This window comes from Mastacembelus armatus, chromosome 24, assembly GCF_900324485.2.
Source record: "Mastacembelus armatus chromosome 24, fMasArm1.2, whole genome shotgun sequence".
NCBI classification, from domain to species: Eukaryota; Metazoa; Chordata; class Actinopteri; order Synbranchiformes; family Mastacembelidae; genus Mastacembelus; species Mastacembelus armatus.
Genome location: NC_046656.1, coordinates 8,241,280 through 8,265,006, shown reverse-complemented (window position 1 = coordinate 8,265,006; position 23,727 = coordinate 8,241,280). Strand labels below are relative to the sequence as shown.

Sequence of the window (23,727 nt, the reverse complement as noted above, 5' to 3'; positions counted from 1 at the left end):
GGGGGGGGGGGTATTAAAATGGTTTTGAGTCTGTAAAGATAAGCCATTTATCTTTTCACATCTTCCCATCTCCTCCAGCAGCTGGCATTTCCACTTGCCTTGCTTCGTCTCCCCTGCAGCAAAAATAGCTATGCTCCTCTTCACTCCCGTAAGGGGGAGGGCCGTAAAACGTTTGTTGTTGGAATTTTTCCCACACTCTAAAGCACGAAATGGATTCATCTCCTTTTAGCACAGGAGAGCAAAAAAAAAAAAAACCCATAAACAAACAGACAGTGGAGTAGGCCAACGAAAAAGCAAAAAAAAAAAAACAAAAACAAAAGGATGATGACAAATGGCTCTTCTGAAAGCTGCATAATTCTCCTATTCCTTTTTGCCTGCAGGCCTTGGAGCTATTATGTCACTCAAATAAAACATCTTACAGCACCTTGACCCTTGTGCATAATGCACTCTAAATGCCTATGGTGACATAAATAATGGAGAGATGATGATGGCCTGGAGTGCAAGAGAGGTGCAGGTACATTACCCCAACATACAGTACCTGCTTTTTTTCTTCAAGGTGGCAAACATGATAGTCATTAACTCATTTGTCAGAAACAAAAATGTGCATCTTTAAAGGCAACATATTTGCCTCAAGGTCATAGAATTGTGACTCAAATCAGATGTGTGAGTCACAATTACAAAACCCATAATGGCATTTCCAGAGAAACTCTGACATATTAATTGCGGCATGTACTGAAGCCTTTTTTCTCTTTCTGCTCTGCTGAAGCGATCTGACTTTTCTGAGGCTGAGCAATGTGTTTATTTTTACTGACCCGATGACAACTCATCAGACACCGGGCAAATCTCTGCCTCTTTAAATGGACGTGACCGATCCCATGCTGTGTTAATTAATATTCTCTTGCTCTCTTGCTGCTTTGGATATGCTGCTGAGTGTATTTGCTGTGCAGGAGTGCCAGGCACATGAAGTGCTGCTTTATTGAAAAAGGGAGTTCAAGCCTCTTTGCTATCAATAGGGGTTGGAGAGGCCTGTGGTTGTCCACTTATCTCCCCCCTTTCTCTCTCTCTCTCTGGTGTTCTGTTTGCACTCTTGTGTGTGTGTGTGTGTGTCAGTCTATTTGTGATTTTGTGTTTGTGTGCATTCATACAGTACGTGTGAGTACACAGGCATGCCGGTGCTCCTCCTCCTTATATGTGTCTGTGTGCTCAGGCACAGATGGACCTGGAATGCACCGTCCATTCTGTTCCAGGGTGTTAGCGTGGTGCCCGCCCACCGCAGATGGCGTTAATCATCAGCCATTTTGAGCATGACGTAGTATTGAGAGCAGAGGTACGTGGGAAATCAGAGAGCAAACAGAGGGCGGACACATGGAAAAGCAACAGCAATGGGAATTTCATTGACACACGTGACCCAACTTAAGGAGGTAGTAAAGGAACTGATTAATCCTTCCTCACTTCCCCCTCTGGTGATATCATTTTCTTTCAAGGGCAACTGGTAGGTTGGGCAGTGGGATGTGATGAGAGCATTTACATAATTGACCAGTTAACCAGAATGCTTCCTTGTTGGCGGGGCTTCACAGAAAATGAGACCCTCACTCTGGGGTATCCTAGTCAGCCAGGCAGTCAGTCAGCCTCACCACTTTAAGCCACAATGGCTGACAAGAATAGTCTTTGTTTTTTTAACTTGAATGTGAAATTGTATATATACACACGTGTGGTTGTTTTTAGTTTAGGTCAGGTTTTCACTCTTTGTTTATCTGCCTTCAGCAGAGTTATTAAATGTCATAGCTACGTATGCTATATTTCTATATAAAATACATGTTGACTTTTGATTTCAGTTAATCAGGCACTTTGGTCGTTAGGGTTTGGTACAGATAGGTTGTAATGACTTTGGACCTCCCTGTCAAACAGATTAAATGCTATTTTGTGTTATTTCATACTTTGGAAATGATCAAACTAATAACATTCTCATCAGCCTTAGCTGTAACACTGAATAGCAAATGTTAGCATGCCAATATACGTACCTAGCATGGTAAAGATGATATTATTATATATTTGTTATTTTATTGTGAAATGCTGAGTACTTAGCTCAAAGCATCTGTGCCTAAGCAGCCACACAAAGCTGCTAGCACTGTTACTAAAGTCCTTACATACTGTACAGAACCACATGCATGACTTAATATAAGAACCCAGACCTGTGGTGTCAAATGTAAACTGCACTTTCTTAAGGCCACATCTAACTTCTAGGAGACAGGTTTACAAATACACAATAAGTAGTTGTCGCAGCCAGTCTTCAGATTTTTCAGATCATTTTTTTAAAGTTATATCATCTTAACCGGTTATGAATAGTTATCATAAAATTAATTTTCCATTACATTTTGAGTTTTATTCAAGGTTTTTTTCTGCATGAATGATCCTACTGCAGCAGGGCGAGAGTAGCCTTGTCCGAGGTTCTGAAATGCTCAATAGTGCTTAGTTTGAAAACACTATTGTAGATGCTTGTAGCTACCTCTGGGACTGGCCATGGTGCTGAAATGATGCATTCAGTCCTTTGCAGCATATTAAAGTTTTCGACATGAGAGATTCCACAGTTTAAGGCCAAACCAGTTTAGGGGGAGGGGGTTAGCTTGTGGTTGTGTTGCTGGGACGCTAACAGGAATTGTTTTTGGTGAGGGAAAAAGCAGAAAAAAAGACGCTGACAGATTATGTCACAATGAAAGAATAGCAATTTGGAAGGTAGAAATGATGTAAACTGAAACATCATTGATTCTTACGTTAGTACTGTGGGATAATAATCATACTGTAGTTAGTGAAAATGAAGTATCAGGTGAGAGCTAAAACCATTTCCTAAGCATGTGCAGCCCTTCTCTTCCCCACACACATCGATAAACTGCACGTTGATGTCTGTCCTCAGTTTTCATTTTTGCAGCTTAGTAATACATAAACCACCTTTGCCCTATTGTCTAGAAATTCCCTCACCCTTTACAGTTTATCTTGATGTACTCTCAATCGCCCTTTCTTGTCAAATCCCATGTGCTCAGTTTTAAATCGTCTCTTCTGTCCATTCCTCTCGGCAATAGTTTACTATCTGGAGTAAGAGAGAGATCGACTGTGGGCCTTAAATTATCCCTGCTCTACATTAGGTCCGAAGCCCCTAAAGCAGTGTGGGTGGACTGATTTTATGAGTGTGATGATGGTTTGACGTGGCGTAATCCTCTTTCACTGATCTCCTCTCGTCCATCTGCTCCATCTCCATCCCTCTTTCCTCTCCTCTCACGCCTCTCCGACTCTACAGAAACGCAAACACACACGCATGTAAACACACATAAATGCACACCGGATGCATGTACACAAAAATATAAGCACATAGATGCACAGTACTCTATATATGCACAGCATTCAACAGATTTAGGGTTTAGATGTTCGCTGCTGTCCAGTGGCGTCTCAGCAAAGTAATCTCAGGTCAACAGAGCAGCTCTCCTGGCATTAACACCCCTGTATCTTCCCATATCTTCCCTCCATTTCTTCCGCTGCAGTAACATGTACTATATAAAACACTTGGTGTGTCTTTACAGCTGTGTGCCATCACCAACATCTGCACAGAGATTGTATCACTTTGCCATTTTTTTGGGGATAATCCTATCCAACCCTGAAAAACACACACAGGCAGTCTCCAAAGAAGACCAGTACAGCAGCAACATGTAATCTGTCTGACAAGTGGAACACTTGGTTTTCTGGTTATATTTTTGGTGGTAATGCAGGCAGTCTTTTCTTTCTAGAAGACAGGCAAGCACATCCTTTTTTACCCTGCTTAAAACAGACCCAGAGAGCCTTAGTCTAATTCGGTACCAATACAGAATCAAGTCCACATTTTCTCAAAGGCCATGTTTATGATTTTTACCTGAATGCAATATTTATAGATTTAATGTCCTTTCAGGAGTTTTTTTTTTTTTTTTCTTGTACAAATGCATGTACATTTATGATTCTTATTATTTCAGTCATTATTTCTGACCTGGATAGCATGTGAAATGATAAAAATATATATGAGTTGGCAGGTGCTTGTTTTTCCTTTTTTTCTTTTTTTAATTAAAACATATGTTAGTTTGCATTGCCTCTCTCAGTTTCGCACACTACCTCACCTTTGATTGTTCCTTTGGCAATTTTTTCTTTTTGTGTCTCATCGCTCTCCTTCTCTTAATCTTTTTTTTCCTTTGTCCCAGCTTTTATCTTTCCTGTTTCTCTTCATCTTTCTTTCTCTTAACATCCTTTCTCACCATTTTCACACAGCACTCTCCCCTCCTCTCCTCTCACCCTCCCTCCCGCTCTCTCCTTGCCATAGCAGTGGGTGTACTAAGAAGGGATTAGGCGTGATTGAAGTGCTGACGTGAGAGTTCTTCCGCCGGGGCCTCTTATCCTCTGCAGTCCCCCAGAGAGACCTCTCCTTGCTGGGCTTCACTATAGCAGTTTGGGCCTGGCCTCTCCAACAGCTCCCTGTGGAAATAGCCTCTCTTCATGCCTCCATGCCTTATCCCCAATAGCCTTACTGCCTTATCCTGATAGATGTGTGGCTTGGCCCTGATAGGGCTTTCTGCCTGCCAGAGTCAAGCCTAGTTTCTAATATATATATTTTTAAGTAGTCGAGAATTCCTTTCTGCTTTTGTATATCAAAGTGTGAGCTGTTTCTAAGAGGACATACCTTGGTCTCTGCCTGTCTTCCTCCTCAGTCCCAGGTAGTACTTTATATATGCTGTAGTACCTGTTGTGACTTTATGACCAAATTTATGAGGGCTAATGAACTTACTCAGCCCACTTATTCCTCTGAGATGTTTAAAATAATCACCAGTTGAGTCCTCGAAGAGGTGCCCAGTTCACAGCCGTCGTCACATTTTATGATCGATCTTGAAAGGCCAGAATGTTTTCCTTTCATGTGGCATATGCCTGCAACACTCAGAGATAGTAGCAGAGGTGAATACATATTATGGAGCAAGCAGATGTCAAGAAGTCTTGGCCGGGTGGAGAGGGTGGTGGGGCGGGCTGTGCCAGTCACTTCCCACAACTTAAATCTTCATTACATTCTCATTCGTCCTCCAACCATGGCTGCACTGACAGCGATTAACACATAAAAGAGTGAGGGTTGTGTGATATGGCGTGTTCTCAGCATATTGTGTATTTTAACACTATCCCCAACCCCTCTGCCCCCACCACCTGACTTGGATTCTGCAAGTTAGTCTTTGAAGTCAAGCTGTAGAAAAGAGAGAGAAAAAGACTACTATATGCAGAATGTAGTGTTGCCCTCAGGGGCTAACAGGAATATTCATGGCACCACTTGTTTCAAGTTTGTTGATTTAGCCAGTATTTGATTTTTCCTCTTTGCTTTTCTTTTTTACTGCTTGTGTTTGCGCAAGAAAAATGCAGTGATTACCTCTTTAGCCCTGAATAAGACCCTCACATTCATTGCCACACTGTGCAAGGATCTGTCCATGTAACAACACAAGGGTTTTTGACATTTTCAGCAGCAGCTGTGTTGCTTCTGAACCTTGCTTGTGCCGCATAATTATTCCATGTGAACAGACAAGTGTCTCACAAGGACAGTGTTTTGAAAGGAAGGTCAGTAACGCTGTGAACAGTTTTCTGTGACATATAGTACCTGCATGTACTTTTTTTTTTAAAAAGCTATTCACCTGTACTCTTATACAATGATCCTATCTCCAGATTGCATGCTTCTGCTGGTGATACACCCAGACAGTGTGCATTATTTTTTTATATCTGAAATGTTCCATTGTAAGAAAGAGATGAACAAAATATAGATACTGATGTACTGCATGTTAATACACTCAAGGATTTCAGCTTGCTGTACATCAGTTAAATGTTCACTACTTGACTTCGGATTGCACCTCCCACATCTATTACATTCTCCGAAATTCTTGGAGAAGAACAAATTTTCATCTTCGGTTTTGCATCTTATATTTCACACAGCCTTTACCCACGTTTCTTAACGTCTTGGCACTGACTTTTGCATGCATGTGCCCAGCCAGTCAGGGTAAGCCTATCCAAGGCAGCTGACTCACTGCTTTTTAGGGCCTCTGACTGTTTTAGCACTTAGCACACTGCAGTTTTCATCAAAAACTGTGATCAGTCTCCTAAGAGTAATAATTTGATTCTGAACACATTGAAATTACTTACATTTTCCTTTACATCATTTCAATTTATTCAGTCTTTTAAACTAGATATACAGTGTCTATTATTTACATGGTGTATTTTTTATATTGTGAAGCTGTGGAATAGATCACTGTTAAATAACAATTTCCTATGATGGATTAAAAAAGGATCTTTGAATCTGATTCTGATTTACTTGGATATCAGTTTGTCCAAGACACACCTTCTTACCTGAGATCTTATCCCATAAGTATTATGATTTTTTCAATATTAGAAAACAGGGAGTGGCTTTTCATGATACATGATATGATTACACTACAGAAAGCCAGAACTAATAATTAATCCCTTTTGATTTCTGTATAGAATTATAGACTGAAAAACAGGACTTTACATTTCCTCCTTGTAAAACCGAAGGCATTTTGGGAAGTGTAGTTCCAAAAACCAAAACACAGTTTTCCCCAATAGAAGTACAAGAAATACAGGACTGGTAAAATTCACTACTGCAATATGATTTTATGATTTATGATGCACTTCCGGCCATGACCAATGCTCATGCCGTGCTATTAGGATGGTTCTTTTCTTCTTGGAACTGTGAACAACTCCTCTATTCAGATATATTTAAAAAAAAACTCTGGACTTTCAGGCAGACTTCAACAGACACTTCAAATTACATTAAACTTTTTTCACAAAGGCTGTCTGAGAATCTGAAGCCAGACTGTGACGCTTAAAGATCACAAAGTGAAATATCACTGATGCGTTAATAGTCACAATGGTGTGGAATCAAAATGGATGACTGCTTTTGCTGCTGTGTGGCCTTCGTGTCAACAGTTGGGGTGTTGAGAGAAGTAAGACTGCTGACGTTGGCTGTTTTTGCAGTCTGTCTGGATAGTGAGTCGGGACTGAATGCAGGCTGGTCCTAGAGGACAGCTCCTCTATTAACCTTATTGATGAGCAATGAGGAGGTGAGGGACAGACACTGCAGGAATAGCTGTCTGAGATCTTAGAACTAAAGTTACTTACAAGTCACCCTGCTTTTCTGTAAGTCACTGAAGACTCATTACATTCAAAGACTTTTTCTCTTTTACCTTTTTGTAAAAATGATCTGTTTGAATAGCCTCATTGTGATTGGATAATCACATTCTTGGAACCAAAACCTTTACCCCACTTTGAAAGATGGAAACGCCCCTTGTGTATTACATAGGAAGATCATAGTCATCTACATCCAGATGGGAGACCATGAATCCTACATGATGTGGCTGCTGCATGGACTTGCTTGGCTCCATACTTCTGTTAAACGCCACCTCATAGTCTGGATCCTCACTGATCGTTGCATTGTGTAGCTACATGGCTGACTTCTAAACGCCCTTTCCCTTCTTCTCACTTCCCTCGCTCTTGATTCTTAGGGAAGGAGGGAACGTATGGCACTTATTACAACTTAATGGATCATAAATTGAAACTGAAAGTTCTATAAAAGAGCTGCATTCATATGCACTTGCAAACACACATGCACGCCGCTCGCACTGGGATTTCTTCCGAAGCCTCCGACCTCGGTTTTCCTCATTCATTATGCCCGGCCATCACCTGGTTTGAGGTCATCTTTTAAGAATTACTGGTATAAATTTACGGTCTAATAAGTTTTTGAATGTTTATGTGGTGTTCTGCCCTGAATGTCCTCCACTGGGAAATGCAAAAATAGGAGTCAACCTCTGGAGTTTTTACTTAATGGACTACAGCTACCTACCAGTTACTCTCTGTTGGTGAGGTCATCCTTGCTGTGGTTTCTTAGTATCTTTCTGTGGTTCAATATGTGTGTGTGTGTGTGTGCATGAAGGATGTATTTGGTCATTTATTGTATCCAAACCTCCAGAGATAGTTGAAAGCATGTAGTCTGCAGACACACTGCTAGAAACGTCATTTCCTCATTTTGTGGTTTTTGTTGTACTTTGGATTTCATTACTTCATTATGGCAAAGGCTTAAATATTTCATATACAGTATTTAGGCAATGTGAGTTTGCAGAGTGTTTATCTCACTGCGTCGGAGAAAAATGAAAGATGTAGAAAAGATGAAAGATGAAGATGAAGAAAAGATAGCTGACCCTGTTTGGGAAACACTAACTTCCATTGTGGAGCCACAGTGTTCTGATTCCTCAGCCACATCAGATTAAATGTGTCACCATGAATAACTGCAAATCAAGTGTGTTCATCATGGCAGTTCAGCAAATTCCCCTCTTCTCTTCTCACCACTGCTCATTAATGTTTCAGATGTAGCACACTGTGGACAAAGTGTTTGACTAAATACCAAGGAACACACAGATACACAAACGTGCAATAAACTTGCATCACTATGCTCAGTGTTCCTCTAATGGCGATTTCATGAGCTTATTGTTATACTCCAGATGGCCCCTCTGAGGTTTAGCAGCAGCACTTTTGTCTCTTGGTTCCTCCTTTTATTTCTGTCCTCTGCTTTGGACAGTGTCCTCTGTGCATTTGCTCCTCTTCACTGGCTCCCACACACAATTCCACAGAGACATTTAACTAAACCATCATAATCATAATCATCTCCATCGTTATCCACTCACCCAAATAATGAAAAGATAGACGTGTGTGTGTGTGTTTGTGCACATGTGTGTGTGTGGTGATTTACTCAGCATTCTCTTACTGCATGGCTTTTGCTGCATGACAGCCAATTAAAAATCAGTAAAGTGGGGGATGTGGTCAGGAACAGTGTAGCAGAGGTCACTGTGTTGCTAGACACTATTTAGGTAGAAGTGGCACTAAAGGTAGGTCAAACCCTTACTAAACCAGGAATACAATGAACGTGTTTAAAGTCGGGATTTAGTGGTTCTGTGTCATTATTAGCCACCACACGTACACACACTGTACTCAAAGCCACCTGGGTTTCAGATCCCAGAGCAGCCACTGGTGTTAATATGACGGTCCCACTCCTCACCACTTCTGACTGGTCAAACACAGATGCACACGCTGACACACTCACACAAGCACCAAATCTAGACATTTGGAGTGATAGCCTGCAGGATGGAGCTAACCATTCTACCATACAGCCAGCTGTCACACAGGCATTGGCATTTACTTAGATTGGTCCTCACACACACACACACACACACACACACACACGCACACACACACACACACACACACGCGACATACATATGAAGTAAAACTTTTCGACTTTTTCATTTCACAGATGTGTATTTCTTCTTTGTTTGGCAAGAATAAGACAAGCAGAAAGACTTATGCAAACCTGAACTGTTCCCCTTTAAAGTCAAGTTCTCCTCACTTTTTTTGTGTAATATAAACATTTAGAAAACTGCAGCTCGTTTGTGTATTATAAAATTATTTTCACACATATTTGCAGAAGCAGCACCAATCGTCCAGCATCTGGGCAGGCCTGGCTACCCTTACTGCACCGCAGCCATCCACACAGATCCATCGCACATGGTACTATGTGTAATGGCTAGATGCCTGCGAAAGCTGTTCATCTACAATAATGAAAATAGACCCACGCACACAATTATTGCACCAATGTAATACACTACCAACATTGTCAGTAAGAACCAAAAGTTCACAGTCGCTTGGACTGGAGGGAGCACTATGAATGCAGAAAATACCACAAGGAAAGAAATTTAACTTTTATTTAAGTATAGTTTTGTATATAACTATGCATACAAATCAAATAATCAAAAGTTGTACTATGGGCTTTGTGACCCTAAACCAATTCTGATAAATGTTCAGGAAATGTTATATTTTACATAACAATTGAAATCATAATGACTTTTTTTTTCCTTTTGTTGTATTCTCACACAAAAAAGCAATGAAGTGACTCATTCCTCACACGGATTTCTGGAACCAGATTAAATTTGTTGATGTAATGCCAATAGCACAATGGAAATAGGGGACATGTCCATGAGGTGTTCACTTGTGTGTTATTCAACTAGCAGTAAGCCTCCTGGCGTTTGTTCCTTTCTCCTTGTATTTTGAAGGGTCCTGTGGGAGAGAGAGCAGGTTGAAATGGAGAGCGGAGTTGGTGGTGGGGGGAGAGAGACAAAGGAGATGCTTTTAGGGAATCAGGCCAAATAAAGTACCTTTTCTCTATTTGATAAAGGAAAGGGGGGGGGGGTAGAGGGTGGAGAGTGAGTGTGACAGAGCAAGAGAGAGAGAGACTCGGGTACGGCGCTCAGAACGAGGCAGATGTGTGAAGCTGAACATCAGTCCTTGTGTTCAGAAAGACTTGTCTTCACATCATTTGTGCTTTTAAAAAAACGCTGGCTTAACTGTCTGTATGTCTGAGTCTGTGCCTGGAAGTATTTTTCTCTCCCCGTCTGTCTCTGTGATTCTTATGCACATACCTGTTCTCTTTCAGTCCTCAGCACACACTCATTCTTTCAGTGTGGTGATTTATCCCTTTATCTCCAGAGTGTCATTGAAGAGAACCGTGTGGCTCTCCAGACTAATAACCATCGCCGAGATGGAGAGGGGATAATGTTATTGACTTCCAAGCTAGACAGCAGTCTGCTAGTGTGTGTGGGCGTACGTGTGTGTGTGTGTGTGTGTGTGTGTGTGTGTGATTTCACATGAATGTACTGTCACCCCTGGTTGCGTATACCTCTGTAGCTTTTTGAGCTGTGACATTCATTTTTGATGACTGTGGGAGTGTCTTTCTTGTCTCTCATCTGGATGTTCGTATGTCCATTAGGGATGTCAAAGGTCAGGGCCTGGATTTGCATGTATGCACAAGCACTACTTGCGAGGAAAAACCTTGACATACCCATTCACCAGATGACCAAACAGTGGTGTTGTTCTAACAAGCTTAGATTAGCACAGTTACAGTAAATGTGGGCAGACCTTGCTCCACAAATAGTAAATACCACTTTCCTCAGTGACAGTAATTCTGTATTTACCTCAGCATGTCAGGATCAGTGGATTTGATTGCAGCAAAACAGGATTTAGACAGCAGCTGGCATTTGTTTTTCATAAAAAACACCCACACATACTCACTTATTCACTTGCACGTGCATGAGCTCTACATGCACATAGTGACTCAGTATGTAAAAGAAAAAAAGCTTACACACATACATCATAGACACACCACAAATCTAAGTTAAAGTGAAGGAGGCATGACAGTTCAGATGATTTCATGAGACTGCACACATGTCATTCGGTCACTGCTTCTCCCTGGAGAGGCTGTGGATCCTCTCTGCTAATTTTAGAAATCTGCAAGGAGGCTGGGAAATGCTAGGGCTGCTGAGTTTAGTTCAACCAAGCCAAAGTTGGGAAGCCACAATGAGGTTTAAACCCTCCCCATCCCCTGAAGCTCTGTGCACACTTTTCAAGAAACCATATGTGGCGTAAGAATGGGGGGAATGGGACAGAATGAAGGAGAAAGAGCAGGATCCAAGTGAAGAAGGAATAAAAATGCATCCAGGCACATGGTGGCCCAGCCTCTAGCATCAGTGCAGCTGCCACGTGATGGAGGATGCGCATGTGAGTAGCAGCATATGCCAAGATTACCATTCACCCACCTATGTTTATGTTTATACTGAGACATATGTATAGGCACCTCTCTGTAATCAACGTATCACAGTACCTTGTTCATTTGCATGTCTAGAGTTTGCAATCAACCCAGCACAGAAAACTAGAGAAAGGTGAGCGCAAGCCGTCATTTCACTTATCTCTTGAAGGAGCACATTGTTGCAAATGTCTGCACACACTCTAACACATGCACACGCTTTTACATGCGCAGAGCGAGAGTCACATATTGTTTTGGCTACAGGCTACGACTGGTTCTAGCTGGATTTAAAGCAACAACAGTTTTATTTTTCCCCTTCATTTTGCTAAGCTGAGTGTTTACCATGCTTCCCTGAGTCGTCTGCAGCTTTATCCCCAACTCTCTTCCTATCCAAGAAATAATTATTGTACTCTACATACATTTCTATATGAGAGGGGATACTCTTAGGCACTTAGATACTGCTTAGTCATCTTATATCTCATGCCTTTCTTTGCATTGGAGAGTGATTTAAGAAGTAAATCTAAGTAGATGATAATGAAACCAAATTACTGTTCACCTCACCACACCATTCAGTGTGAGACGAGGCGATGGTTTGATCCCGAGGTGGTGGGGGGCTTGTCATTAACTGCCTTTGGCATTCTGCTTTTTCTCCGCTATCCAGATTATATTAGCTTTAAGGGCTCTTTCACAGTGAGTCATGTTTATTTCATTGTCCCTTTTATAGTGCCGCTGTTCCCCTTTTAACCCCTCACCTCCCTGCACACAGGTAAATGTTCTGCCAGTACACAGGAGAATAAGTTATAGAGGTAATAAATATTAGATGGCCACAGCTTGAACTAGGAATGTAGGCTAATCTGTTTCAAGTGCAGGAGAGGGACTCTGCCTCTTTGCCAGTGTCGCTAGCTTCTGATTTTTGCTTGCAATGTCATTGTCATGTTATTTTAAACAAAATCCAAACATTTGTGTAACATAATGCTATTTGAGAGCAAAAAAAGAGGAGCACAGCATTCTGTATTTAGCTTTCAAACGCAGTCTGAAGACGGTCATGTCTTTTTTTTTTGCTTTTAATTTTGATTTTATTTAAAACAACCTGGCTGTACTGCACTGTCTTAATATAGCTTTCATTTTCCCCACCATTTGAAGACACTTATTGCAGAGTGATTTTACCAAATGACTCTAAATTGCCCATAGGCCCATGTGAGTCTGTGTGGTTGTCTGTCTCTCTGTGTCTCTATGTGGCCCTGTGATGGACTGGTGACCTGTCCAGGGTGTACCCCTGCCTTTCACCCAAAGAGAGCTGGGATAGGCTCCAGCAGATCCCTGGGACCCTGGTTAAGGAATAAGCGGGATCGATTAATTGATTTTTGCAGTTGTGGGTGTGAGTGTGTGGGAGGAAAGCTGCACTATATCATGTTAAAGCTCAACAGTGAAGTAGGTGATATAGTATTAAGGCATAAGTAGAAAACAACTTGAAAAATCCTTCGACATAAGAGATTGAGTCAGTAAACAAATTAAAATATTTTTGTATTACCCATAGTCTCAAACTAAGAGGTGAAATTTGTTGATGGAGTCTTGAAACAGCATATGTCACTAGAAATAATGATAACAGTAGCATGCAGCTTCATGCTCCATGGCTCTATCCACAGGCAGCGGGTGAACTGACAGAGACGGATGTAGTGTGGTGGAGGCACGGCCGGGCTTCTGACAGGACAGATAATAGCCAATAAGGCAACGCCACTCTAGATGACTGACAGGCTCCAGGGACGTCCTCGCCTGCCCACCACCCTGCTCCACTGAGCAAGCCTCCACTGACAGACACTAGCATACATTCACAAGTGTATGTACAATAACGCACGTTTACTACTTTGTGAATGCTTGCAACAAATTTTTGTAGGTAGTCCGACGTAATATACAAATGCATCCATTCTCTGAAGCTTATACTTAAATAATTTGATCCATAAAAAATAAAAGCAAATTTTATGGAATTACATACAATACATTAGGCAGACAGAGAACAACAAACAAATAATTGACAAACCCACACAGATGCAGAGTAATGCAAGTAGCTCAAGACACAGTTCTGCAGAGTGGTGGAGAATGTGAAATGCGATACAATGCTCACTGCCACCACTTCCCATTTTGGCCCAGGATGCGAGCTGTCAGGCTGATGTAACAACTGGCATTCAGGAGACATACTGTCAAAGATTGTTTGATTGTTGACAGAAATAATACAGACCGTGGATGACTCCATAGTACTGTAATCCACAGTCCATTTAAAAAAGGAAACCTCTCAAGGATTCATGAATGTTATGCCTGCAGTGTACAGTAATGCAGTCAAGCTGTGACAGTATAAATGCACACTGAAAGCTCAGAGCCAGACAACTAAAGAACCAGTGATGTCACCAAAATGTAACATCTGGAGCTGAAACGGGATGTTTCCTCCAGCTATTGTACATTTGCCTATGTACACGCCTCATATCTTTCTTCCTCATGAAGTGCTGATGTAGTCTGTGCTGTGGTTTTCCAGAAGCGGCTTTAAAATTAGTTCTTCAGTGTTTTCAATTTTAATAATTATGCTTGACCCTCTACCCCTTTTTGCTAAGCAATCTAAAGGATTTGAATTAAAAGTAAGAACTTGATCATTCCTTGTCTACTCTTACATCTTTGACAGACTAAATCCATCACTAAGCCAGCCAAATAATGGGAGCCGATTTGATATATGGGTTGACTGTGTGTTCTGTTGGTTTTACTCAGGTTCCCACATTTTCCAAACGTGGCTGCGGCTCAGGAGGCTTGTCCACTGATCGTAGGGCTAGTACGTCAATCCCCAGCTCCTCTTGTCCACATCTCACAGTGTCCTTGGGCAAGAAATCACCCCTGAGATTGTATGTGTGAATGGGCCAGTTCATTGAATGAAAGCAGCAATTTATCATTTCGTTTTGTCTCCTCTACCTAGAGAGCAGCTACAAACCTACAATATTAGCATAATGGGGAAGGTAAAAAGTAATTAACCTACATTCTTTACTATTCTCATTAACAGCAGACATGTATGACTGCATTACAAAAAATAAATAAAAAGAAAACAGTGCCAACAATAGCCAACAATAAATTAGAACAGTGTATTTTCATACTAATCAAAGAGCATATATTCACTGAATGCATTATGGCAAGTGCATGTATCTTGAATTTCCTTTTATATTTATTTTTCTTGTCTTATTTTTATGTGTTGTTATACTTTATTGCACAGTAGCCTTTTAGCAAAGCCCCAAGAGCATCCCACTCTGCATTTCACTGTGCACATTCAATCAGCATGTGACAATAAACCACTGAATCTTTGAAATCTTATGAATCTTTTAATTGCAGCCTTAGGCTTGGTGATCTTTTTCAATTTTCATTACTGAACCTTTTGAGTTCTCCTTCACTCTGAGTATGTGTAGACAGTGGTCCCAGTCACTGATTGCATAATTGGCCGCTGTGTTCGTAAATCAGATGGTAATTTCATGCAGATTGTGAGAGCAAATAGAATGGTCTTAAATCTGGCCTTAAAGTGCACACAGTGATATATTACAGTACATGTTGTAGGTCTCAAGCAAGTCTCAGGTCTCTGAGCATTATGCACTTTCCCGTTGTTCTAGAGCATTGAAGAGGTCAGTAGAAGATGTCGTCCTGCCTCATTCCCTCCCTCTCCTCTGTGTCCAAACATCACTACTGCTCTTAATTGTCCAGCATTAGCAATAGGAGTTCAGTCACCTCATCTGTCCTGCTCCGTCTCTCTCCTTTGCAAACTTATCTTCAGCCCCCACCTCCTCACTCCAGTATTCGCTCCGCACAATTGCCTCAGTTGATGGGATTGGACCTCAGGCACCTGCCCCCATTTTTCAGAGACACCCCCGCCCCCATCCCTCCATTGTTCAGTTCCACCATTCACACCATCCCCCCTACTGTCACTCCATACCTCATCACTCACTCCATGGAGACTCCACCATGAGCAGCCAGTAAGGAGCTTCAGTGACACACTCACACCCCCACCCACACTCACACACACACACACACACACACAGACACTTCCACAACCCAAGGTGACAGTGACTGGTCATTAACCGGGAGGGAACCTTGGGCCATATCCACATTAATGTAGATACTTCTTAAAGCAAGTTTTCTATCTATTTTGCAATTATTTTCTCTTAGTCATACTATTTACAATCAGATGCCATAACAAGCAAGTGGCTCAGATTCTTTTTTTGAATGTGCACTTCATGTGACGCAACAGCAGCTTTACATTATTTTTGCCAGGCTGTGTTTTGGTGTGTCTGTAACATGATGTTTTTCTAAGAGCAGACATGAACAGCATCAGTGAGAGTGTAAAAATTGAATTAGTCAAATTCATTGAACTGTGTGCTGGAGATTGTTTTTACGAATTGAGGAAGTCGATCACAAAGTCAAGCTTCTTAATAGTGGATTACAGAATCTCTCAGACTCAGACACCCAAGATCAAATCATACATTGGTGTTTTGTTCGAAGAGTTTCATGTCTAATTAAAGCTACCTGCTAGAAATGGGACAACCTATAAACGTGACATTTGACATATCTACCATGTACTGTCATTGCAGTCAATGACTATGACTAACTCAGCATACAGTGGGTACGGAAAGTATTCAGACCCCTTTAAATTTTTCACTCTTTGTGTCATTGCAGCCATTTGCCAAAATCAAAAAAGTTCATTTTATTTCTCATTAATGTACACTCAGCACCCCATCTTGACAGAAAAAAAACAGAAATGTAGAAATTTTTGCAAATTTATTAAAAAAGAAAAACTGAAATATCACATGGTCATAAGTATTCAGACCCTTTGCAGTGACACTCATATTTAACTCACATGCTGTCCATTTCTTCTGATCCTCCTTGAGATGGTTCTGCTCCTTCATTGGAGTCCAGCTGTGTTTAATTAAACTGACTGGACTTGATTAGGAAAGGCACACACCTGTCTATATAAGACCTTACAGCTCACAGTGCATGTCAGAGCAAATGAGAATCATGAGGTCGAAGGAACTGCCCAAGGAGCTCAGAGACAGAATTGTGGCAAGGCACAGATCTGGCCAGGGTTACAAAAGAATTTCTGCAGCACTCAAGGTTCCTAAGAGCACAGTGGCCTCCATAATCCTCAAATGGAAAAGGTTTGGGACGACCAGAACTCTTCCTAGACTTGGCCGTCCAGCCAAACTGAGCAATTGTGGGAGAAGAGCCTTGGTGAGACAAGTAAAGAAGAACCCAAAGATCACTGTGGCTGAGCTCCAGAGGTGCAGTAGGGAGATGGGAGAAAGTTCCACAAAGTCAACTATCACTGCAGCCCTCCACCAGTCGGGGCTTTATGGCAGAGTGGCCCGACGGAAGCCTCTCCTCAGTGCAAGACACATGAAACCCAGCATAGAGTTTGCCAAAAAACACATGAAGGACTCCCAGACTATGAGAAATAAGATTCTCTGGTCTGATGAGACCAAGATTGAACTTTTTGGCGTTAATTCTAAGCGGTATGTGTGGAGAAAACCAGGCACTGCTCATCACCTGCCCAATACAATCCCTACAGTGAAACATGGTGGTGGGAGCATCATGTTGTGGGGGTGTTTTTCAGCTGCAGGGACAGGACAACTGGTTGCAATTGAAGGAAAGATGAATGCGGCCAAGTACAGAGATATCCTGGAAGAAAACTTCTTCCAGAGTGCTCAGGACCTCAGACTGGGCCGAAGGTTCACCTTTTAACAGGACAATGACCCTAAGCACACAGCTAAAATAACAAAGGAGTGGCTTCGGAACAACTCTGTGACCGTTCTTGACTGGCCCAGCCAGAGCCCTGACCTAAACCCAATTGAGCATCTCTGGAGAGACCTGAAAATGGCTGTCCACCAACGTTCACCATCCAACCTGACAGAACTGGAGAGGATCTGCAAGGAAGAATGGCAGAGGATCCCCAAATCCAGGTGTGAAAAACTTGTGGCATCATTCCCAAGAAGACTCATGGCTGTACTAGCTCAAAAGGATGCTTCTACTCAATACTGAGCACAGGGTCTGAATACTTATGACCATGTGATATTTCAGTTTTTCTTTTTTAATAAATTTGCAAAAATTTCTACATTTCTGTTTTTTTCTGTCAAGATGGGGTGCTGAGTGTACATTAATGAGAAATAAAATGAACTTTTTTGATTTTGGCAAATGGCTGCAATGACACAAAGAGTGAAAAATTTAAAGGGGTCTGAATACTTTCCGTACCCACTGTATGTGTTATGGCAAACAGAATTTTACACGCAACAATGTATTTTGGGATTGTAAATCCAGTATTTACTAGTTCTAGTTCTGGTTTCAAGGGAAATATCTGGCTCTCTCCAACCAGATGCTCACTTTGTCTGCCTGCAGTTTGGTGCCAGGCAGGTGATGCCCAGAAGGTTTATCAGAACTTTTTTGCTGAAAACAGATGCCTCCTGCAGCAAACATGGTTGATGAGAGCGATGGGAGTGAACCAGAACAGTTGAGTCATGGGTCATAAATCAAGTCAATTAACTGAAAGCTGATAAAATGTTCTATATTTTAAAAGCCTCACATACATTAAACATTTAATAAAATTATCACTACTACTATTATTAAAGTTTGGTACACTGAGCACCACTACTGTCCCTCCATATGCAGTATAAGCAGATCTGCGATGACTAATACTCTGTTGTAGACAAGATGCTGCTTTCTTCTAAAGTTTTATTTCTCCCTGCAGCTGCTTCTACTGCTCGAACATTTTGAAGCTGAGAAGGGTTTACTTTATTTATGCACTTTGTAAATATTGCAATAAAATGAATCTGTAAGTAATGATGGAATCTAAGCATCTGTGCAATATGTTTTCCAGCACGAGGTCTTTCAAGAATCTATGGAATCACAATTCTATCTATCCATTATCTATACCTGCTTATTCCTATTTAGGGTCACAGGGAACCAGGAACCTTCAGTGCTAACGGCCAATCCACCGTGCTGCCTAAACACAATTCCATATGTACAAAATTTAGACATCTTTCACTGAGGATTTTACCAATGCAGAAATGGTATTCTGATGGCAAAACACTACAGTGTGGTGTTGGATTAGTAGTGGTTATAGTGTATGTGCTTTGAAAGGGCAGAAAGAGCAAGATTTGGTGGGTGTGTTATCAGGTGCAGTAATAAGGTTTATCAGTGTGGGAGTCCAAGCCAATGGGACAGCTCTTCACTGCTGGTCTTAATACACAGTGTCACTTTGTTTCACTGGAGAGTCATTGGAAGTGCTTCTGTCGCTCTTTTCCTGCATCTGCCAGTGCTCCTGCTCTGCTTTTTCTCCCAAATTCTGCTGTATTTTTTTTTGTCTTGTTCCTTCCTCTTTTCCCCTCTACGTCTCTGTTTCCATCTCTCTTTTGCTTCCTCCCTGTCACTTCTGTTTATGTTTATCTCTCTGTCTCTCCCTTGTCGCTCTTCTCTCCTCAGTCTGTTCGTGCAGACATGAAAGCCGGTCTCAGACGGGTCATCCGTCGTGGCTTCACAAGGTTACGTGAAACACAAGATGAGAAAAGAAGTGTCAGGGGTGACAATTCGCTTTAGCCTCTCAGATGTCATGTGACATCTTGAAAGTTGTCATGAAGAAAACCCATTCAGCTCAGTTTGTATATAGTCTGACTAGAAAAAAACCTTAAAAACACATCTTTCTCCCGGCTAACGTCAGTTCTTTCGTAGACTAGATTGAACTTAATTGCATGCAGTACATTGGTAGTAATTGCATAGTTAAATATCACCATGAAGTGTATTGTACCAAATCTCCCTCCGCCATAAGCCTCCCTGACAGTGCCGCCCGGCTTTGAAGAGAGACATCACCCATGATGTTTCAGATTTTATTTGACACGTGATGGCTCACCATTGAGCTTTAAGCTGTGCAGTTGCATGGTTTGCGATAGCCTCATGTTGGGCAGCAGTGAAGCACATTGTTCATGCATGGCTGTGCCAGGATAACCGTGCTGCTTTAACAGCTATTAGCAAATTATGCTAATTTCTCACTTTAGGGCAGGAGGATAAGAGAGAATGGAAAAGACAGAGAGGGAGGGTGTGAAGAAGCATGGATTTTGTTAAATGTGTTGTGTGGGATGGCACCGCAACCTTGAATGACTTTAGTTCCTGAGGGTGTAATGCAAACAACAATAGCTAAGAGCACAACTTGGCTTTCTATGTTCAGGTCTGCAACTTCAGGCTTGTTTATGTACTAATATACTGCAAACATGCATTTGATATGTTGGATGTCAGCAGACGTTGAGTTTTCTTCACCAGAGGAAAGACTCCTTAGGACTAGCACCATTGCTAGTTGCTCAGCCAACGTCGTTGTGCCGTGAGCCGCAGCCTTACATCTGCAGCATCGCCAGCTAGAGTCAGTATTTTTCCGCAATAATCACAATGCCTCCTGTTTCTAACTGTATTATTAAACTTATAATAGAATAATGATACATCCCTTTCCATGTTTTAAGTATTTTGCCTCTCACACTGACTGGGCAAAGTTTCATTTCTTGTGGGGATCTTAAGGAAGTTGAAGGGATGTGGACCAGAGCTCTGTAAGGGGACGGCACTCCCTGCTTAAAGGTCCTTGGGGTAAGACTGGAGGGCGAGCTCAGGCGGCATGGGTGTGTACTGTGAGAGGGAGCGGAAGAGAATGGGAGATGGTAATGAAGGAGCTAATTGCTTCCAGTGGATTTTGAAATCGAACCTCAGCCCCCTGTGCATGGGCCAGGCAGCACGCAAATGGAATATTGATGACTATGGTGAAAATAAGGGAAAATGACCCTGCTATATGATCGATATGAAAGCCCCAGATCTGTGCAGAACATGTCTCAACAGGCAATACATTTCCCCTGTTTTTTATGGATCCGTATACACTTACCACAGGTTTAATATTGCTGAGGTGCACAAATATTACATTATATCAATTTGCTCTCTCTATTATTCATAGCAACAATGTTATATTGATAGCCTTTCCAGCTCCACAGCAACTTTGTAATTGCATCATTGTAATTAAGGCACAAATGGAGAAACAAACACACCATAGGCTGGTAGCTATGGTGTATTTGTGGCACATTATACTATATGATCATTATTAGCTATAACACTGGATATGGCAGGTTATGTAGGAAAGAGTAACACTGACTGCTGTGTATTCTCCCATCAACATAAAGCAATTTATTGATCAACAAGACCAGATGGGTTTTAGCTCTAAAAGGTGCAAGGCCAACGTGATCTATCCTCTGGGACCCATCAATGTCTGTGCTAAATTTGAATGGCTCTGCTGCTAGTGTGACTCACAAGAAACCATTAGTCCTACTCAGTAGGTTACTGCTCATTTACTCTAACATACCCACATCTAGGACTAGTAAACAGCCACTAATGGTTTCATTTGCTCTTTGTAGCTTTGATAATATTGTGATCAAGAGTCTCTTTGAATTATGTTTGCTTTTCTTGCAATTTGAGCAGCAGTCCTGAGATTAATTAGAGCATGCTGGGGTGTTGCCATGACAATAACCTTTCTGCGTACCTTGTAGTCACGTGAGAGTAGACGTGATCAGGTGTCTGGATCTAAAGGCTGCACGACTAAAAAGAAAGTTTTAACATAGACGCAAAGGGCCTTTCTTTTGTGGTGTTCTTTGAAATCATAAGGTTTTTTTAAAATCACAAGTCTGTCACTTTGTTCAATGAGAAGATTTCAATGGCTTCAAAAATACAACATGGAATACAGCATGTAAAAAAAGTAAAGGATTAATTTTATAAGTCAGCAAAGGCAGTCGGCCTTTTATCAATATTTGCCTGTCACTTGCCATCAGGCGTATGCAAGGGGCCTCCAGGCAAAATGTGACTGAGGGCCCACCAGTGTCTACACTTCATACCGAGCATAGTTACTGTGCCAACTTTTTCAAAGATGTTGGTTTGGGGACCCCAGAGGGTTTTGGTCTATGCAAATCCAGATGTAAAAATGCAGCCAATGTGAGACTAACATCATTATATAATCCAAACAGTGGATCTATAAATCAGTATTTTATCAAAAAACAGTATTATTTAGGGTTTGATTTTCTGGACGATCATGCAAAAAACAACCTCATGGATATATGGTCTATATGTTTCTCTATGCAGTGGAAAGACTTTGCGGTTTCTTAGATTAGATGTATGAAATCAGTATAGATGGAGATGCTTTTGATTCTGTAGTGTATATTCTGCAGCCTCTATGTGTTGCAGTGTCACAGTGGTAATAATGGGTTTCTATTTATTCCCCTGGCACATGGATAAGAGCTTTCACAGGGCCTTTGTTGCCTCCCATACTATTTCCTCTTGTCTCTGTGTTGCGCAGAGACAAGAATTCGATGCCAAAGGGAGAATTTCTCCATATCCGGAAGCAGCACCCCATCATCCCACATCCCCACTCCACTTTCCTTTTGTTTCTCTTTCAGTTTTCTAATTTTTTCTCCTTCTGTCACTTTCTTCCAGCTTCACAGCTCAGTCATGTTTACATATAGCCTGATTCGAAACAACAAACTGAAGCTTAACAGCCTGCAGCCCTTATGCTGTCTCTCTCTCTTTCTAATCTCTCTCTTCTGTCTCCCCGCTGTGGCTTTTACTCATGGCCCTTATGACTTCTCTGTGAGTATACACAAGAAAATACAGGACACAGAGGAAATAAAATGACACATTGAAAATGGTATTGTTGGCAGGTAATGACATAGTTACAGCTACCAAGTGTCACAGCAGTTTGCTGTTTGGCATGTTTGCAGGGCTTTTTCTGAAGGCTGCAGTTTTTGAAAGGTGTTGTCCTCCTCCAAGAACATCTTCGAGTCGTACTCTTGAGTCAGTGGTGCCGTAGCACAAAACTGACAGTGAGTCTGACTCTCTGATAGGGTCACGCCATCTGAGCAGTGTGTGTCAAGCTAAGTAGTAAGAGAACCTGTAATTATTTCATCACAGATCATAAGGAAACTTCCCCTGACCTTCTCCTACTTTCTTGTAGAATCTTCAGTTTCCCACAGCCAAGCATTTTTTCTCTCTTGTTCTTTCCATTCGTCCCTGAGCCCTGAAAACATTGTGTCTTAAGGTGTTTCACCTTACTCTCTGTGTCATTCAAAAAAAAAATGGGTGCAGGAAGTCATTTTGCAACAACAGAGTGGTAGAAAACTGTAAAATCGAGCTAAGTTTGATTTATGTGCACCATTAGCAGGGAATAGTGTTCCATCATAAGTAGTCTGTCTGTCTGGAGGCTGTGTGCGAAACATAAAGCCACGGTCATATGGATAGGATTTTATGACCTGAACTCAAAGATGGGATTATCATGGCTGTAATTATGGTGAGCAGTGCATTGTGTGTGTGAGAGAGTGTGTTTTGTGTGATGTAATCTTCTCTGCAGTATACTGTGGTAGTATACTGATATTTACTGTGATTGATGCAGGGATCACCCCAGATGTTCCTTTTTTTTATGTTTTAAATATTCTACAATAAATGTGTGAATGAATGTGGTACCAGTTTGACTGTACCTGTCATGCTGCACAAAACCCACGAGGAAAAGCTACTTTGAAAAAGACAGTAATTGCTAAATGTGCTGAAAATGGATTGCCTCATGGCTTTCAGCAGCCGGTGATGTTTCGGTTTTATCTTTTTGTCATTTCAGTACGGGAAGAGAATGTGGCCACCTTCCGCGGTTCAGAGTACTTCTGCTACGACCTGTCGCAGAATCCCATCCAGAGCAGCAGCGATGAAATCACGCTGTCCTTCAAGACCTGGCAACGCAACGGCCTCCTCCTTCACACAGGGAAATCCGCAGACTATGTTAATCTGGCACTAAAAGACGGGGCCGTGTCTCTTGTCATCAATCTGGGTTCTGGGGCCTTTGAGGCCATCGTCGAGCCAGTCAATGGAAAATTCAATGACAACGCCTGGCACGATATCAAAGTGACACGCAACCTGAGACAGGTAATCTGGGGTAGCAGTGATGGACAGAATTTGGAGACAGGTGGATTTTTTTTTTT

At 41.6% G+C, this 23,727-nt stretch overlaps 1 protein-coding gene across 1 annotated transcript in view; it reads left to right on the top strand.

The window, feature by feature from the left end:
• nrxn3b (neurexin 3b) overlaps nt 1-23,727 on the top strand; it is a 253,183-nt gene that overhangs the window by 31,686 nt on the left and 197,770 nt on the right. The window contains exon 5 of the mRNA XM_026319115.1: nt 23,370-23,671. Within this exon, the coding sequence (XP_026174900.1) occupies nt 23,370-23,671 (302 nt within the window). The remainder of the gene's footprint in view (nt 1-23,369; nt 23,672-23,727) is intronic.